The following is a 17,410-nucleotide window of genomic DNA, read 5'->3' as shown; positions in this document are numbered from 1 at the left end:
AGGCTTCTCAAAGGCCTAAAAATTGTTCGTTGGAACGGGCCGTTCTAGACCAGAACGGGCCGTTCCAAACCAAACAAATGGCCTAAAATCTGTACCCCGGAACGAGCCGTTCTAGGGTACAAAATAATACATAATGTTCAGATTTGGAACGGGCCGTTCCGAATCCAGAGCGGGCCGTTCCGAATCCAGAGCGGGCCGTTCCGAATCCAGAACGGGCCGTTCCAGCCCACATCTGATGCCTATAAATAGAAATCTCGGCCACAGTTTTGAGGACCCCAAAAAATTTCATCCAAGACTCCTTAGAGCACGAAATTTCTCTTTCTTTCCCTCCTATTGTATTTCTTGAGATTTGTGAGGCATATTGTAGTGTGAAAGGTTGCCATAAAGCACCTTCTCCATATTTGAAGATTCAATAGAGCTCGTTCAAGATGTATTTCAAATAATCTTCTTCTATATCTTTTATTTATCATCTTTATCTCTATATTTTATTTATAACAAACGCAATCATGTAGATATTTTAGGGTTATTCGTATAATTTAATTTTTCAATATGTAAATAAATATTAATAAAGGGGATTCAATATTTAATTTATTAATTCTTATCATGTTAACTTCATCATAAGGTACCGATTGAGGGCGCTATAGGGGTGCTTAATACCTTCCTTACACGTAACCGACTCCCGAACCCAATTCTGGTTATTAAGGCCATTATTTGATCTTTAAAAACCTTTTCTTTTTCCAATGTTTTAAGTAAAATATTGGTGGCGACTCCATGAACCTATCTTCAAAACCATTAATTAAAGATTAGTCTGGTGTCCGGGCATTCCTTAATTAATGAGACTTTTAAAAGGATGTTTAAACCATAGGTCGCAAGATCGGAAATTTTCGGGTTGCGACATTGAGTCTAGGCTATTGATATTTCTTTTTTACTTCCTTAATCTCTGTGTGTATGTTTCCAAATGCTTGTTTGTTCCATTCCTTGATGCTTTTTTTCAAGTGTTTAAGCTTTTCTTTGAGTATGAATGCCCCCCAACCAGTTACTAAGAATCCTTTCCATTTTTTCTCAACAAAACCTAAGAATGAGGGGTCATCAAACCAGCAATTAAGGCTCCTAAAGGGTTTAGGTCCCCAATCCAGCCTCATATCCTTTAGCAGAATTGGCCGATGATCTGACACATCCCTTTGAAGGGCTTTTTGTGAGCAATGAGGCCATTGGGTGAGCCACTCATGAGATACATAAGAATCTATCAATTCTACTGGCTGTTATTCTATTTGGTCTAAACCAGGTGTATTTGCCTCTGCAACACCCCAGTTTTTATTTCACTTTTTATTTATTTATTTTAATTGAGGGTATTTTGGTAATTTTATAAAGGTGATAGGGGTGATTCAGTAGCTTGGAACGGGCTGTTCCAGAATTGGAACGGGCCATTCCAAACTACCAAATTGTATGTGAGGTAATATCCCAGAACGAGCCGTTCTCAAGATGGAACGGGCCGTTCCGGACTATTAAATATGCCATTAACCCTAAATGGGAACGGGCTTGGAACGGGGCGTTCCCAAAATTATGGCCGTTGGGTGTAATTAATGCACACCAGAATGGGCCGTTATGATTTTGGAACGGGCCGTTCTGGATGTGATTTTTAGCCATGGTTTAAGGGTCCGGAACGGGCCGTTCCGGATTTGGAACGGGCCGTTCCGGCGCAGAATGCCTATATATAGAGCTGTTTGCCACTCCCAAAAAGCACACCTCTCATTTTTGATTTCTTTTCTTCTGCTCTCTCTCTTCTTTCCTCTACTTTCTACTTCAGACCGAGGGGAACCCAGCGAGGGAGATCAACCAGATCTAGTGTAGATTCAACTTCTTCATATCCAGGTACGGGGGAAAAGGGAATTATTTATATGTAGAGTTACATGAGGAAATTGGGTAGAGGAAGAACCCTAATTTTATAATTATTTCTTTTTGAAGAATTATTGGTCTTATTTGATTATGTATGTATTTAGGAACATGGATATATGATTAATTGGTAAAAATGATGCTCTGGGAGAGAAAACGAAATTATAGAAAAGTTCCTATAAGTTAGGTTGTGAAAAATTGGATGATTTCTGTTTGAGGAATGGATGATCCCATTAGATTATGTATGTGATGAGGATTATAAATATGTCAATAATTTGTAAGAATGATGATCTGGGAGAGAGAACGAAATTATAGAAAAGTGCCTGTAAGCTAAGTTTTGGAAAAATTAGAATATTTCTGTTTGAGAAATTAATGATCCCATTAGATTCTGTATGTGTTGAGGATTAGAAATACATATTTAATTTGTAAGAATGATGACCTGAGAGGAAGAACGAAACTGTAGAAAAGTGCCTGTGAGTTAGGTTTTGGAATAATTGGGAATTTTATCGTTTATGTTAAGATTGTATTAAAATTGATTATTATATTAATTTATGAATATTATTGCTATATTACTATAAAAATTGATGACTTAGATGTGAATTGCTTGAGATGTGCGTATGGAATTGAATTATGAGATGTTGTGTGGAATGTGAATGAGATGTGATTGTGGTTCTTCACACCTATGACCAGGGGTGAGCACAGGCCGAGATTGTTACGTGGGTATCGTGACCTTGGTTAACATGTTAGGGGTGAGCACGACCCTAGGTTAGGGGTAACGTTACCTTGGCACAGTGTTATATCAGGGGTGAGCACGGCTCTGGATTGTTACGTGGGTATCGTGACCTTGGTTAACATGTCAGGGGTGAGCACGGCCCTGGGATAGGGATAACGTGACCTTGGCACAATGTTATATCAGGGGTGAGCACGACCTGAGATTGTTAAATGGGTATCGTGACCTTGGTTAACATGTCAGGGGTGAGCACAGCCCTGGGATAGAGATAACGTGACCTTGGCACAGTGTTATATCAGGGGTGAGCACGGCCTGAGATTGTTAAATGGGTAGCGTGACCTTGGCATAGTGTGAAGTGCAAGATTTGTGATGATTTGGGTGATTGAGAATTATGACGTGATGACGATGCATGATTGATTGAAATACGATATGTTGAAATATTTATGAATATTAAGTTATAATGAGATAATATGTTGTGTTTTCTTATGTGTTATATATATAGATATTTTCTTTTCTCACCGTGCAATTTGTGGATATTTTAGGTGAGGAAGATCCGGCTACGAGTGGGATCTAGAATGCCAACGGTTGAGTTGTGGGTATGCACTGATATTGTGACATCGGGGCAGAGGATTTTCTTTAGTACATAGATTTTTATATGGAATTGGAATTGTAAATATTATTTTTGAAAACAATTTGTAAACTCTTGCGTTTCATTTTTATTATTGTGATTATTGAAGAATAATTTTGAAGATTCTCATGTGAACCCTTTTTACCGAAATTGAAAAAAAAAATTTATTATTAAGTTTTCATTATTACAATATATGTGTTGGGGTAGTAAGGGTGTCACAGCCTCCTCCTAGGGGGAGGTCAATCAATTCAACATCTTCTATGAATTGATTATAGTAGAGCATCTCCTTCTCCTCCCTATGGGTATGTACACCTTTCCTTTCTGACTTTAGCCTAACAGTATTAAAGTCTCCACATATACACCATCTCCCACTCCCATAACTATTTTTTATTTTTTGAATTTCTTACCACAGGTTTTTCTTCCCTCTAAGATCACATGGTGAGTATATATTTACTATGAAACAGGGGATTTTATCATATTCCCATTCTCCTACAACCCCCAAGAACCCATCACCAGAGAATGAAGTAATCATTGAGAATACTTGTTTTTTCCAACAGCTTAAGATTCCCCCTGATCTCCCCTGTGAAGGGAGGAAGCAGAACTTTATTTCCTCTTCTGCCCAAAATCCACTACAACACTCACTTGTTACTAACTCAATTTTTGTTTCTTGTATGCAAATAAAGTCTAAATTCTCACATTTAATGAGGGATCTAATGGCTGACTTTTTGGATCTTCCCCCAAGACCTCTAATATTATAGGAAAGGATTTTCATTTAAGAATTGAATTTGCCCCTTTCTTATTCTTGTTCATTACTTCCTTTTGGTCCCTCCATTCCATCTCAACCATTCTATTCACTATCCCATTTTCATTACCTTTATGTGTTACCCCAATCTGTTTACCTATTTCCCATAAGTCTTTAGCCTCATTTTCTATTATATGATTCTTATCAGATTGGTTATTGCAGTTACATACTACCTGATAACAAATATGACAGAGAGAGGGGGATGGGTATGTCACCTTACTATTAGGTTTTTCCTTTTTAATCACTACCTTTTTCCTTTTTTTGGTTGTGAGTCCTTTACTCTTCTGTTTCTTATTTTTTTTCTTTGTTTTTATTGTTCCATCCCCTTTGGTTATGCACCCAGAATGATGAATCTTCTTGATCATTTTCGCTTTCCAATCCTTCCCAGAATTCATCAACATCATTTTTGGTTTGAGAAACATCAAACATTTTTGAAATTTGGCCCCCTATCCTAGAAACACCTTCACCAAACGGAGAATGGGGTTTGAAAGCTGGGGATGAAAAACCAGGAGGGTGGGTCGGCGAGGGTGGTAGTGAATGTTGGTAGTGGATAACCCCATCAGGAGGTACAATCTGGTTGGATGATTGAATATGTGAGGCGGAGAGATTGTAAATATTGGGTTCAGATGCAAATCTTGATAGAGTTGTATGGCTTCCATTTGTATTCGTAACACCTGGATAATTAAGGTAAGGCTGCCTATGCTTGCCCCTCCTCTCACACCCCTTGTCATTCCTCTCAACTACACTCTGATTTTTTTCCTGCGTAGGGGTTACCTCACCTTTTCTTTAGGTTTGTTTATATTCTGTAGACTTTTTTCTTGTGTAACTTTGTACCCTTTTTTCCAACAGTGCCTTATACTTATCAGTCTTTTTTCCCTATCTTATCATTAGTCAATTCCAAATCCACTTCCCATCCAGATTTTGAGTTTTGGAATTTCACCACTAGAGAGGATACTGACGAGTCTCCGTCGGACATCTCATCCAAAGGAAGTGTACTTAGGAGGATTCTGAGACTGATTCCACCCATTCTTCCTTGCAAGGGCATGAACACTCTTTTTTTTCATAGCCACAATGAGTTTCTACAATCCTAATGACATGCGTCTTACCGTTGAAATCTAATTGTAAGCAACCTTCAATCAAATGCATAATCGCAGTACTGATGCAAATATGAGCCTCACTCATATTGCTTCTATTTTTGGTGCTTTCATCGATTTTAATGAAGGATCCCATCAGGTAACCTATCTTCTTAAATAAGTCTTCCTTCCAAGCTAAGATAGGAATCCCTACACACTTTACCCATGTTACTCTATTTCCAACTACAAACTCCGGGCTCCAGGGGATTAGAATCTCAAAGTAAGTCCCAAGCCATTCACTTAACTCTTGTAGGTGTTCAGTGATGTCATCCACCCCACGAGGGGCTAGCAACACCCAGTTGTCACCTATAGGGATACTGTTGACCGTAAAGAGACCTTCATCATTGAGGATATTTTGAATAGAGCTTTCTAATGTATGGTCAGTGACCTTCCCTACAAAACATTTGTTTAACAATGGTTCATCCTCAACAAATGTTGAGTATTGTAAAGCCCAATTACACCACACGGGTGAGTGACCAAATTGGTTCCACTCTCTATGTTCTCTATGGGGGAGTCTATGGTCTTTTTTGTTTTTAGGCTTCCTCCTATCATCAATGAATTCTTTACTATGTCTCTTTGGGTATGGGTTCACTACTCTATTCCCCTGATTCATTCTACCCTCTTCCTCACCACTCACTGATTGCTTCCTATTATATCTTGGAATGTTGACGCTTAATTTTTTCCCTTCAATTTCTATTTGGTCTAAGACTCTTCCTAATTGATGTATATTTTCAACTTTAGAAAACCTAACAAACCCAAATCGTTTTCCATATCTATCCCTTTTTGCAAGAACATAAACTTCCCTTACCTGACCCCATCTTTGAAAGAGTTTCCATAGATCCACATTTGTGTACTTGTCGGGGAAACCTGAGAAAAAGAATGTTGTAATGTCTAGCCCCTTCTCTTTTGGTTTGCCCAATATACGAGATGTTGTCTTGTTATTGTTGTAGAGGAGCATCTTTCCTTTGTGGTTGATTCTCTCCACCTTGTATCGTTCCGCTTCGTTTGTTATGCTTTGTGGCATGAAATTTTCGTGATGGGTTTGAGGTTGAATATTGTGGGTAAGAACAGAGGAATATGTATGGTATTTTGGGGGTTGGGATGTTGTGGGCTGGTACTTAGTTGGCATTTTGTGTGACTGCTGCTCGTACAAACCAACAGGAATTTCATGACAATATCCTCCCATAGGATATGGATTATAGAAAGATTGAAGAGGTATTACGGAAGGTAGGAAGGTTGTAGGGTGTTGAATGGAAGGGCCAGGTTGAGCAGGTATAGGTAGAAAGGTTGGAGGGTGATGAAGGATGGGACCAAGTTGGGGGGGGTGGCTGTATTGGTTGAACTATCGGTTGCGGGTTATGGAGGGGCGGTGGTGGAGGGGGATTCGTCATTCTCTTAATTCCTATTGAACACTTCTCCCAAAATTAAGCTCGTTCAATTTTAACAGTTGTTATGTGTTAAGATATAATTGCTGATGCATTAGTTTTATTGTAATCGATGAAAAAGCTACAACCAAGTTATAGTTAAATCTTTCTGTTGTTCTTTTGTAACATGTTATCGGTAAAAAAATGTATTAGTCTTATTAAATAAAGTGATTGAAATAAAATAAAGAGTTAATTAGCTATATACTGTTAGTGTAAAGTTTTTTTTTATACTGACACCAATTATATCTTTTAATTGTGATGTCAATATAAATACATTTACTTTTAACAGTGACATGACACAATTAAAAGATATATTTGGTTGCCAATGTAAAAAAACTTTACACCGGCAGTATATAGATAATTAACTCTAAAATAAATATATCAAATTAGTTAATATTAGTTGAGTTTAATGTATCATAGCTTCAATAAATGTTTTTGAAATTTTGAAAACCACCATATAGAAAATATGACATCGTTAGGTTATATAAGAGAAATGATAAGAAACTTTTCCCTTCCATGTTTTATTCAACTAGTTGTAACTTTTGTGAAAAATTTGGACACATAATTGGCAGATGCATCTACAAAATAAGACAACAGTCAAATAAGACCAAAGGTACTATCCTAAAAAAAATTAGACATAAGGCAAATCCAAACAAATGATGGAATTGTATATTTATTGTAATATCCTGAATTTCATATCTTATAATAAATAGTATTTTAGAAATTATTTTCATGCTTAATGTATTTATTTTAGAGTTTTGGATATTATTTAATTAGTTATATGAGTTCTATTTTAATTATGAGACACGATTTCACTACAAAAAAATGCGTAGAAAATGGCGGTTTTAAAGTGGCGGTTTAATTAAACCGCCATTATTTAACTTATATTATGGAATTTTTAGCAGCGTCGTAATATACATGTAAATTGTGGCATTTAAAACTGCCATTTTTCAAGCTGCTTATAATTCTTCTAAAAAGTGAACTTTTAACTGCCATTTTTTAAATTACCTTTTATTTATAATTTCATAATATTAATTTATACATTTGTTTTACCTCCCGCTTGTTTATTTTGGTTCCCCCTTTCACTTTGTAACCCTAAAACATTTTCACTTCAGAAAATTTCCCCTCTTAAGTTTCTTTTTCACCATTTCACCGTTCTCCCTTTGCATTCACCACCATAGGGTCTCAAGCTTTATTACCTTGCTCTCACGTAACACGCCTGAGTACATGTAAGTTTTCAATTAACATTCATTATTTTTTCTCTCTTTTTAATTTTTGAATCAAAGAAAAAAGGTTCTTTGGATAGCTACGTATATGTGCTTATGCTCGTTACTGGCATATATGCCTTGGGCTATTTGCGTAGCCATTGATGAGCACCCGCCGCAAATTTGTGGTCGTGTAGCTAGTGTTTGAGTAGCCAGTGATGCCACCTACTAGCGTGCGACCTAGGAGTCTTCGTAAAAAATTAATGGGTTATATTAATAGTTTGTTTTGTTAAACGTTTAATTAATTTTGGAGAAATCAGAAGGAAAAAAATAATTTTAGAAAAATGAAACATGTAGAAGCACAAGTTTCCTATCGAGATTTATTTTGCTTTTGGGTTAAAGAAATTAGCGTGGCTTTAGGCATAAAGGGACAAAGATGATATATGTTAACATTAGAAACAGAGGCGTGTGTTAAAGCCTTTGCCAAGAAGTCTTTGTAATGATAAAAAATAAAGTACATTGTGATTATGGGTTAGGTTGAGAATAATTTGTATGCATTTTTAAACTCATGCTTCATGAGACTTTATTAAATAATTTTTTTCCTGGATGGATGAAGAGGTTCAAGGAATAATTTATTTATGAGAAATTAATATGGTATTTGAATGCTAGAATGTAAGCCAGCCAAATTGATAAACAATGGCTTATTCTGAATCAATTTTTTGAACATGCATAACTGCTGTAGAGACTTAAAATGTTTGGTATTAAATATGGCTTATGTGCATTTGTATATTAGATGTTAATTTAATATGATTGCTATTTAGTGTTCATTTGGTTATTCCATTAAACAAAAATCATATGTAAAATTGATAAAGATAAGATATGTGGCTTTGTTTTTAAAATTTCAATGGAGCTTAATCTGACAGTTAGATTCATGTCCTGTTAATTCAATTTTATCGCACCCTTTAACCTTTGAGTGTGCATATTATGAAGGTTTCTGGTGTTTATTTTTTTTTTATGTTTTTAATTTTTTTTAGAGCTTAGTATTGTTTACTTTCGTTGAGGTCCAACATAGATAATACTTAGACTTGATGTTGTTTTATTTTGAAGTTGTAATAGTTCTTAGTAAATTTGGTGTTTTTTTACTATTTCATAAAATAAATGTAAAATGACTATTGTTACAGAGCACTTAGTTGAAGTTTATATTTGAAGTCTTTTCTAATTTATTGATGTGCAACGGGCTATGTGTTTTTTTGATTCATTTTGATAAGGATTTGGCAATAGTATGATTAGAACAAAATAATATGATTAAATAGAATCAAGAAAACTAAGATTTACTATGTTCTAGTGTATAGACTTTTTATTATAGGAAGGTGTCCACTACATGATTTACACACCATTTGAATCACCTATTTTACTGCTGTGAAGGTGAGCTTCAATTCTAAAAAATCTATCATATTCAAGATTATTTTTTTTAAGTGAATTATAAATGAATTTGTCTTCCTTTCTAATTTAATTAGTTTCAAAGATTAGTATTAGTTTTCCATCTACTTTTGCTGCATAGTGAGACTCGAGGAAAAATATAAGTGACCCACAAGGAAAATAGAAGTTGTCAAGTTCCTTCACAATTTTTGTTGTTAACATATTAATCATTCATACACTAAATCAACATTATTTTCTTGATTCAAATTTTAGTAAACTATAATAATGAAGTTGTGTTTATGGTAAGGTGAACGATACATTTGCTTTAGTTTTGTTGTTTTAAAAAATATTTTAAATTTAAATTATCATACATAAATTTTTATTATATCATTTATTGTTAATCTATTAGTAAAATTATTTGATTATATGTAACAACCCAATTTTCACCGGGCCAAGAGCCCAATTAAGGTGGTTTAGTAGCCCGGAACGGCCCGTTCCAAATTACTAAATAGACCTACTTTAGGTAGCCCGGAACGGGCCGTTTCAAACTATTAAATTTGCCTACGATTCTTTGAGAACGGGTCGTTCCAGAGGTGAGAACGGGCCGTTCCAGAGGTGAGAACGGGCCGTTCCAAAATATGACCGTTGTGAGTATTAAATGCACCCCAGAACGGGCCGTTCTGGTTTGAGAACGGGACGTTCTGGATGTGATTTTTTAGTCATGATTTAAGGGTTCAGAACGGGCCATTTCGGATTTGGAACGGGCCGTTCCGGCGAAGCCTGATGCCTATAAATTGAGCTCTCTGCCACTCCCAAAAAGGCATGCTTCTCATTTTCTAATTTCTTTTCTTTTGCTCTCTCTTCTTTCCTCTACTTTCTGCTTCAGACCGAGGGGAACCCAGCGAGGGAGACCAACCAGATCTTGTGTAGGTTCAACTTCATATCAAGGTACGAGGAAAAGGGGATTATTTATATATAGAGTTACATGAGGGAATTGGGTAGAGAAGAACCCTTAGGATTATGAGTAATTTTATAATTATTTCTGTTTGGAGAATTATTGATCTGATGTGATTCTGAATGTATTTAGGACTATGAATATATGATTTATTTGTAAAAATGATGCTCTGGGAGAGAGAATGAAATTATAGAAAAGTGCCTGTAAGTTAGGTTTTGGAAAAATTGGATTATTTCTATTTGAGGAATTAATGATACCATTAGATTCTGTATGTGTTGAGGATTAGAAATATATATTCAATTTGTAAGAATGCTGATCTAGGAGAGAGAACGAAATTGTAGAAAAGTGTCTGTGAGCTAGGTTTTGGAACAATTGGGGGTTTTACTATTTATGTTAAGATTGTATTAAATTGCTAAATCTATTGATTATTATATTAATTTATGAATGTTATTGTTATATTATTTGATAAAAATGATGATCTAGATGAGGATTCATGGTGAATTATTTGAGGGGTATGTGAACCACCATTTTGTGTGGATTGTGTATGTATTGTGGAATTGATATGTGGATATGGATGTGGATGTGGATGTGGATGTGGATGTGAATGAGAATGTGATTCTGGTTCCTCACACTTGTGACTAGGGGTGGCACGACCTTAGGCAAGAAATGCTACAAGCGTGACTTTGGCATAGTATGGGATAGGTGATTCCTCATGCTTATGTCGGGGGTGGCACGACCTCGAGCAAGAGATGTTGCAGGCGTGACCTTGGCACAGTGTAGGATGTGTGATTTCTCATGCTTATGTCGGGGGTGGCATGACCTTGGGCAAGAGATGCTACAGGCTTGACCTTGGCATAGGGTGGGATGTGTGAGGCAATTAATGCTTATGTCGGGGGAGGCACGACCTCGAGCAAGAGATGCTACAGGCGTGACCTTGGCATAGGATTAATTGTAAGATTTGTGATGGATTAATGTGATTGTGATTGTGATTGTGATGTGATTGTGGTTCCTCATACTGATGACCAGGGGTGAGCACGACCCTAGACTGTTAAAAGGGTAGCGTGAGCTTGAAACAATGTTATGTCAGGGGTGAGCACGGCCTTAGGCTACTAAAAGGGTAGCGTGACCTTGACACAGTGTGATGTCAGGGGTGAGCACGACCCTAGGCTGAAGGGTAGCGTGACCTTGACATAGTAAGATTTGTGATGATTGTGATTGCAAGATTTGTGAAGATTGGTGTGATTGCGAGTTGTGACATGATGATGATGCATGATTGATAGAGTTATGTTATATTGAAATGTTTATGAATATTTTATAATGAGATGATATGTTGCGTTTTTCCTTGTGTGCTTTACATATAGATGTTTTCTTTTCTCACCGTATAATTTGTGAATGTTTTAGGTGAGGAAGATCCGACTATGAGTGACATCTAGAATGTCAACAGTTGAGTTGTGAGTATGCTCTGATAGTGTGACATCGGGGCAGAGGACTTCTAGGACATGAACTTTATTTGTAAATGTATCGCTGTACTTATTATTTTAAAAACACTTAGTAACCTCTTATATTTTATTTTCCAAGTTTCTTTTTCAAAATATTTTGGATATCGAAGAATGTTTCTAAAGGTTTTTATGTGAACCCTTTTACCGACGTTGAAAAATTTATTTCCTTAGTTTATTTATACAATATATGTGTTGGGGTAGTAAGGGTGTCACATTATATACATATATGTGTGTATTGTTTATAAAATATTTAAAAAGGTTAATTATTTGCTTAAAAAATTATATAAAAAATTAGTTTTAATTCAAACAAAAACTTTTGGCATTAAAATAAACATAGATATTAAATTTCATAAAAAACAGTGCCATATATATATATATATATAAATATATAATATAGTTCTAAAAAAATGACAGTGAATAGATTACACATTTAATTTAGTTAAAGATTAACTATTTTATTATTATAAAAAAATATTTTAATTTTGATTACTTTATATAATATAATATAATATAAATCAGTTATTTGGTTTACTTCACATATTATTTGAATAGATTCTAAAATATAAGATTATTTTGGACTCTTATTTAAATTTAAATAGTTGGATATTGTTAAAGAAATTTTTTTAAAAATATTTATTAATCTTCAAATATATTTAATTTTTAGCAAGTATTAATTTCATTTTGTAGTCTTGTTTTTATATCTCTCTTAAGTTGAAGGCACTAAAAAACTGTAGTATATTATTTGACAACCATGCAAAAAGAATGAGAAAATTATCTTTTAATTTTTTATTTTGACTCTTCTAATTGTATTTGCTAAATTAGATTTCAAAGTTCAACTATTATTGTAGAGTGCAAAGTCATAAAGTTAAGGGCCCATTGATAGATTCGGTGTATATATGTTGTTCCAACATAAGAATATATTTAATTAAGATGAAAATTTAATTTTTAACAATCATTGACTTTAATATAATATTGTATTTTGTTTTGTAGCCATGCCAATTGATAAGTCTTGGATTACTAAACCACGAAATACAATTGAATATCTAAATGGGTTAGACAATTTTTTGGATTTTGCTTTTGAACATGCTAATGGTTGTGTCATTAAGTGTCCATGTTCAAAGTGTGGTTTCAAGAAATGGCAAACAAGGGATATAGTTCTAGAACACCTAACATGTCGGCCTTTCCCTGAAAATTACAAAGTGTGGTATTTACATGGTGAACGACCAAGAATAAGTGAGTCTACGACCTCTAAAAACACACATGTAATAGAAAAAACTTTGCAACCTCAAAATCCAATGGATAACATGCTCAACGATGCATTTGGGTTTATGACGCACGATGCCAATAATCTTGATGGATCTTTTGAGGATAATGGTGAACAACATCATATGGCAAGTGATGCTAATAATGTAGAGTTTGATGCATTGTTGAAAGACAATATAACCAACAACTATATGAAGCTTGTACAAAGTATTCAAAGTTGTCCTTCATACTAAAATTATATCACATAAAGTGTATGTGCAAAATGAGTGACAAAGGAATGACTATGATTCTCGAATTGTTAAAAGATGCTTTTGAGAATGCTAAGTTTCCAAACTCATTCTATGAGGCCAAGAAAATCATCAACAAACTTGGTCTTAATTATACCAAGATACCAGCATGCCCAAAGGATTGTATGCTCTATTGGGGTGACGAGAATGAGGGCTTAGAAGAATGTAAAAGATGCAAGACTTCTAAGTGGAAGGATAAAAAGAAGAAGCAACATGCAAAGATCTTGCGTTACTTTCCACTAAAGCCAAGACTACAAAGATTGTTTATGTGTTCTAAGACCGCCGAGTCTATGACATGGCATGCATCAAAGGGCAACCAAGATGGCTTGATGAGACATCCTAGAGATTCTGAGGCTTGGAAAACATTTGACCTACTTCATCCAGAATTTTCTATCGATCCTCGAAATGTATGACTTGGCTTAACTAGTGATGGTTTCAACCCTTTTGGAGCCATGAGTACAAGCCATAGTATTTGGCTAGTAGTCCTTATCCCATATAATCGCCCTCCTTGGGAGTGTATGAAGCAAACCTCGTTAATCCTCTCTATGATCATTCCTGGAAAACAAATGCCTGGAAATGACATAGATGTATACTTACAACGACTCATCAAAGAGTTGAAAGAGTTATGGTTTGATGGAGTGCAAACATTTGATTCTTCAAAAAATGAAATGTTTAGAATGCGAGCAGCTTTAATGTGGACAATTAGTGATTTTCCAAGGCTTGGTACTTTATCTGGGTGGAACACGCACACTAGTCTTGCTTGCCCAACATGTAACTTTGACACAGACTCTTGTTGGCTAAATAATGGAAAAAAATTTAGTTTTATGGCACACCTTCGTTTTTTAGAAAGAGGGCATAAATTCAGATTGAGTCGATCGCGAATGGGAGAATTGAGCAAAGGGATCCACCAATAACTTTGTCAGGGTCAGACATATTTAAACAAGTTGAAGAAATTAATGTTACATTTGGGAAACCATTGGAGTCTAATGAAATAGGTAAAAGAACTCGAGGAAAGAAAGTTGTTGAATCTATTGGACCAGAACAATGGAGGAAGAAATTTTTTTTTTTTAATCTTCCTTATTGGGAAACCAACTTGTTGCGCCATTGTTTAGATGTAATGCACATTGAAAAAAATGTATGTGATAATGTGGTGTACACTTTGCTTAATGACTCTAAGAAATCAAAAGATAATCTTAAAGCATGGAAGGATCTTAAAGAAATGGGTATAAGGAAAGACCTTTGGCCAGATTCTAATGGAAGATTTCCTCCATCTTTGTTCTCACTGTCAAAAGAAAAGAAAAAAATATTTTTGCAAACTTTGAAAAATGTTATAGTTCCAGATGGGTACTCAAGTAACATTACAAGGTGTATTGACTTAAAAAATGGAAAGATATCTGGCCTAAAAAGTCATGATTGTCATATTCTAATGGAGCAATTACTACCTCTTGCCATACGTAATGTTTTACCAGACCATGTGGCTGCAATACTAATAGATTTATGTTCCTTTTTTCGACAATTGTGTGCCAAAAGTTTAAGCTTTTTGGATCTTGATCAATTTCAGTCTCACATTGTTCAAACCCTTTGTCACATGGAAATGTTATTCCCCCCTTCCTTCTTTACAATCATGGTTCATCTAACTTGTCACCTAGCTGGTGAAGCAAAACTTGGAGGCCCAGTACATTATCGTTGGATGTATCCTATTGAGCGATAAATGTCTTATTTCATAGTTTTCTATCCTATGGAAAAGTTTTATTGATCAAATTTACTAATTGTGAAACCATATGCTAGGTATTTGGGTCACTTAAAATCCTATGTAAGAAATAAGGCACAACCAAAAGGTTCTATTGCTGAAGGCTACCTGGCTGAAGAGGTTCTTACCTTTTGCTCTCAATATATGGAAGGGGTTGAGACACGAATCAATAGGCCTGGATGCGTTGATGATTTTCCTAATGATAGATATTCTTCAAATTTGTCTACCTTGTTTCCACCAATTGGTAAAGTAGCAAGTGCTTTTTCAACATTTGAATTGTCAACCATGGAGAAATTTCAAGCCCATCGATATGTGTTATTAAATTGTCCTCAAGTTAAGCCTTACATTGAGTGAGTATTTACATAAACTATAAATGATATTACTCTCCTGCAAACTATATATAGAATTGAAATATTATATTATTGTTGAATATTTTATAGTGAATTTAAAGACCACTTGAAAAGAAGATCTAGAGGGAGAAGGATTACAGCTACAGAGATGGAGAAGATGGTTAATAGGTACTTCATTAATTGGTTTCCTCGAAGGGTAGGTAGAATATGTAAAAAAAAATTGTGTTGCTAAATTTTTAATCGGAGTTTGTAAAATGATGTAAAATATAGTTAACACTTTTTTTCACTACACTAGTGGAAAATTAGGATATCACGTCACCTATTTTACGTCGGACATACAAATATCCGACGTAATAAAAACGCGGTGGCACGTTTCGTAATTTTTGTTAAATTATTTACGTCGGACCTGGTAGGGTCTGACGTAAATTTTAACATCTACGTCGGTTATGCATTGTGAACAACGTAGATGTTAAAATTTACGTCGGACCCTACCAGGGTCGACGTAAATAATCCACCCCTGTCCTTTTTAATTTAGACGACACCACGATTCCAAAGCCTTCCTCCTGTTCTCATTGGGTTAGTGGTTAAGGTTTCCTCCTCCTTCTTCTTGCTTCCCTTCTGCGCTTGCCGCTCTTTACTTTGAGTATGTGAATGGATTTCAACAATTTATCTAACTGGAAGGGTTCTTTCATATTTCCTTCTTCTTGCTTCCCTTCTGTGCTTGCCTCTACCTTCTAATTTTTTAGACTTACTTTTTTTGTTTTTATTACTTTTGGAAGGGTTCTTTGATGTTTCTTTTTGTGATGAAACTGATGATGATGTTTTCTGTTTGGAATGCAAACAAGCACTACTCTGCAGAATGGCCAAATCGTCGTCTTCTATTGGAGGTCTTCCACCGCCTAGAAACCCTAAGCCTTCTTATTTTGAGTAGGAACAACCAGTGGATGAAGCCAAGCCTGAGGAGAACAGAGAAGAGAAGCCAGAGGAAAAACCAGCAGAGGAAAATAAGGAGGAGGAAAAGCCAGAAGAAAAGTCAAGTCCGAGTTGTAGAATGGGCCGTTCTGCTTGGAGAACGGCCCGTTCTGCTTGGAGAACGGCCCGTTCTGCTTGCAGTCATTTTTCTTTTTTTAATTTTTTTACAACTTTTACGTCGGACTTGTTATGTCCGACGTAAATTTACGTCTCCCGCTTCCTCGTCGGCAGTTTTTCCGACGTAAAAGGCCTCAAATACCCGACGTAAAAGGGGTCTTTTGTACTAGTGCTATTATTTTAGATTATGAATCCAGACATTTCGAATACAGTGTTGAGTGATCTCAAGTATCTAGCTGAAGGTCCAACACCACATGCTAGAATATTTTCAGCCTGTAATGTTATTGGGTTCAAATTTTGAACTGTAACTCGAGAACATGGGTTGAAAACTCAAAATAGTGGAGTTTTTCTAACTTCTTCAACATCTTGTGTTGCTAGTAGTCTTGATGGAAATATGAGAGAAGCGGATTTGGCATATTATGGAAAATTAGAAGATGTCATTGAGCTTAACTACTATGGTCATTTTAAGGTAACACTTTTCAAATGTAAATGGGCTGATACTACAAAAGATAGAGGGTTTAAAAAGGATGCCTTGGGTTTCGCTTCTATTAATTTTTCACGATTGATTCACACCGGTGATCGTGAAGAACATGATCCATTCATTGAAGCTTCTCAAGCTGAAATGGTCTATTATGTGAATGATGAGGTGAATAAAGATTGGACAATTACTGTCCATTTGAAACCAAGAGACTTGTATGATATGGGAGGAGAAGGAGATACTGAAGTTTGTGAAGTCGAACCATGTCCACAACAAGACTTCGATCAATTTTTTAGGGACTCTGATGAACTACAATTGTTAAGGGAGGATGGAGATAATGAATTATTAAGTGAGGAAAATCCTAATGATGAAGTTGAAGAAAATGACTCAATGACTGAGTAATAATTTTTTAATGGTATGACTTTAGGTTATAATTTGGTAATATGCGTGTATTTTAACTATCAATAAAATGTTATAGTAGATGTGTTTAATTTTGTTATTATAA

At 35.4% G+C, this 17,410-nt stretch overlaps 1 protein-coding gene across 1 annotated transcript; it reads left to right on the top strand.

Annotated features, from left to right (window-relative positions):
- Nucleotides 1–13,213: 13,213 nt before the first annotated feature.
- LOC145956085 (uncharacterized) lies at nt 13,214–17,307 on the top strand. The gene is made up of 6 exons (XM_083071645.1): nt 13,214–13,645; nt 14,104–14,930; nt 15,027–15,232; nt 16,118–16,225; nt 16,640–16,715; nt 16,806–17,307. The coding sequence occupies exons 1-6, from the start codon at nt 13,214–13,216 to the stop codon at nt 17,305–17,307; spliced, it is 2,151 nt and encodes a 716-aa protein (XP_082927771.1).
- Nucleotides 17,308–17,410: the final 103 nt, after the last annotated feature.

The sequence above is a fragment of the Cajanus cajan genome, chromosome 3, assembly GCF_000230855.2.
Source record: "Cajanus cajan strain Asha chromosome 3, NIPB_CcT2T_4, whole genome shotgun sequence".
Taxonomy (NCBI): domain Eukaryota; kingdom Viridiplantae; phylum Streptophyta; class Magnoliopsida; order Fabales; family Fabaceae; genus Cajanus; species Cajanus cajan.
This window is presented reverse-complemented; position numbering and strand designations above follow the sequence as displayed.

Excerpts from the sequence above, each read along its gene's own strand:
- LOC145956085 (XM_083071645.1), top strand. The coding sequence starts at position 13,214 with ATGAGTGACAAAGGAATGACTATGATTCTCGAATTGTTAAAAGATGCT. Across the intron at positions 14,931-15,026 it reads CCAGTACATTATCGTTGGAT|GTATTTGGGTCACTTAAAAT; the intron begins GTATCCTATTGA and ends ACCATATGCTAG. Across the intron at positions 16,226-16,639 it reads ATCGTCGTCTTCTATTGGAG|TGTTGAGTGATCTCAAGTAT; the intron begins GTCTTCCACCGC and ends TTTCGAATACAG.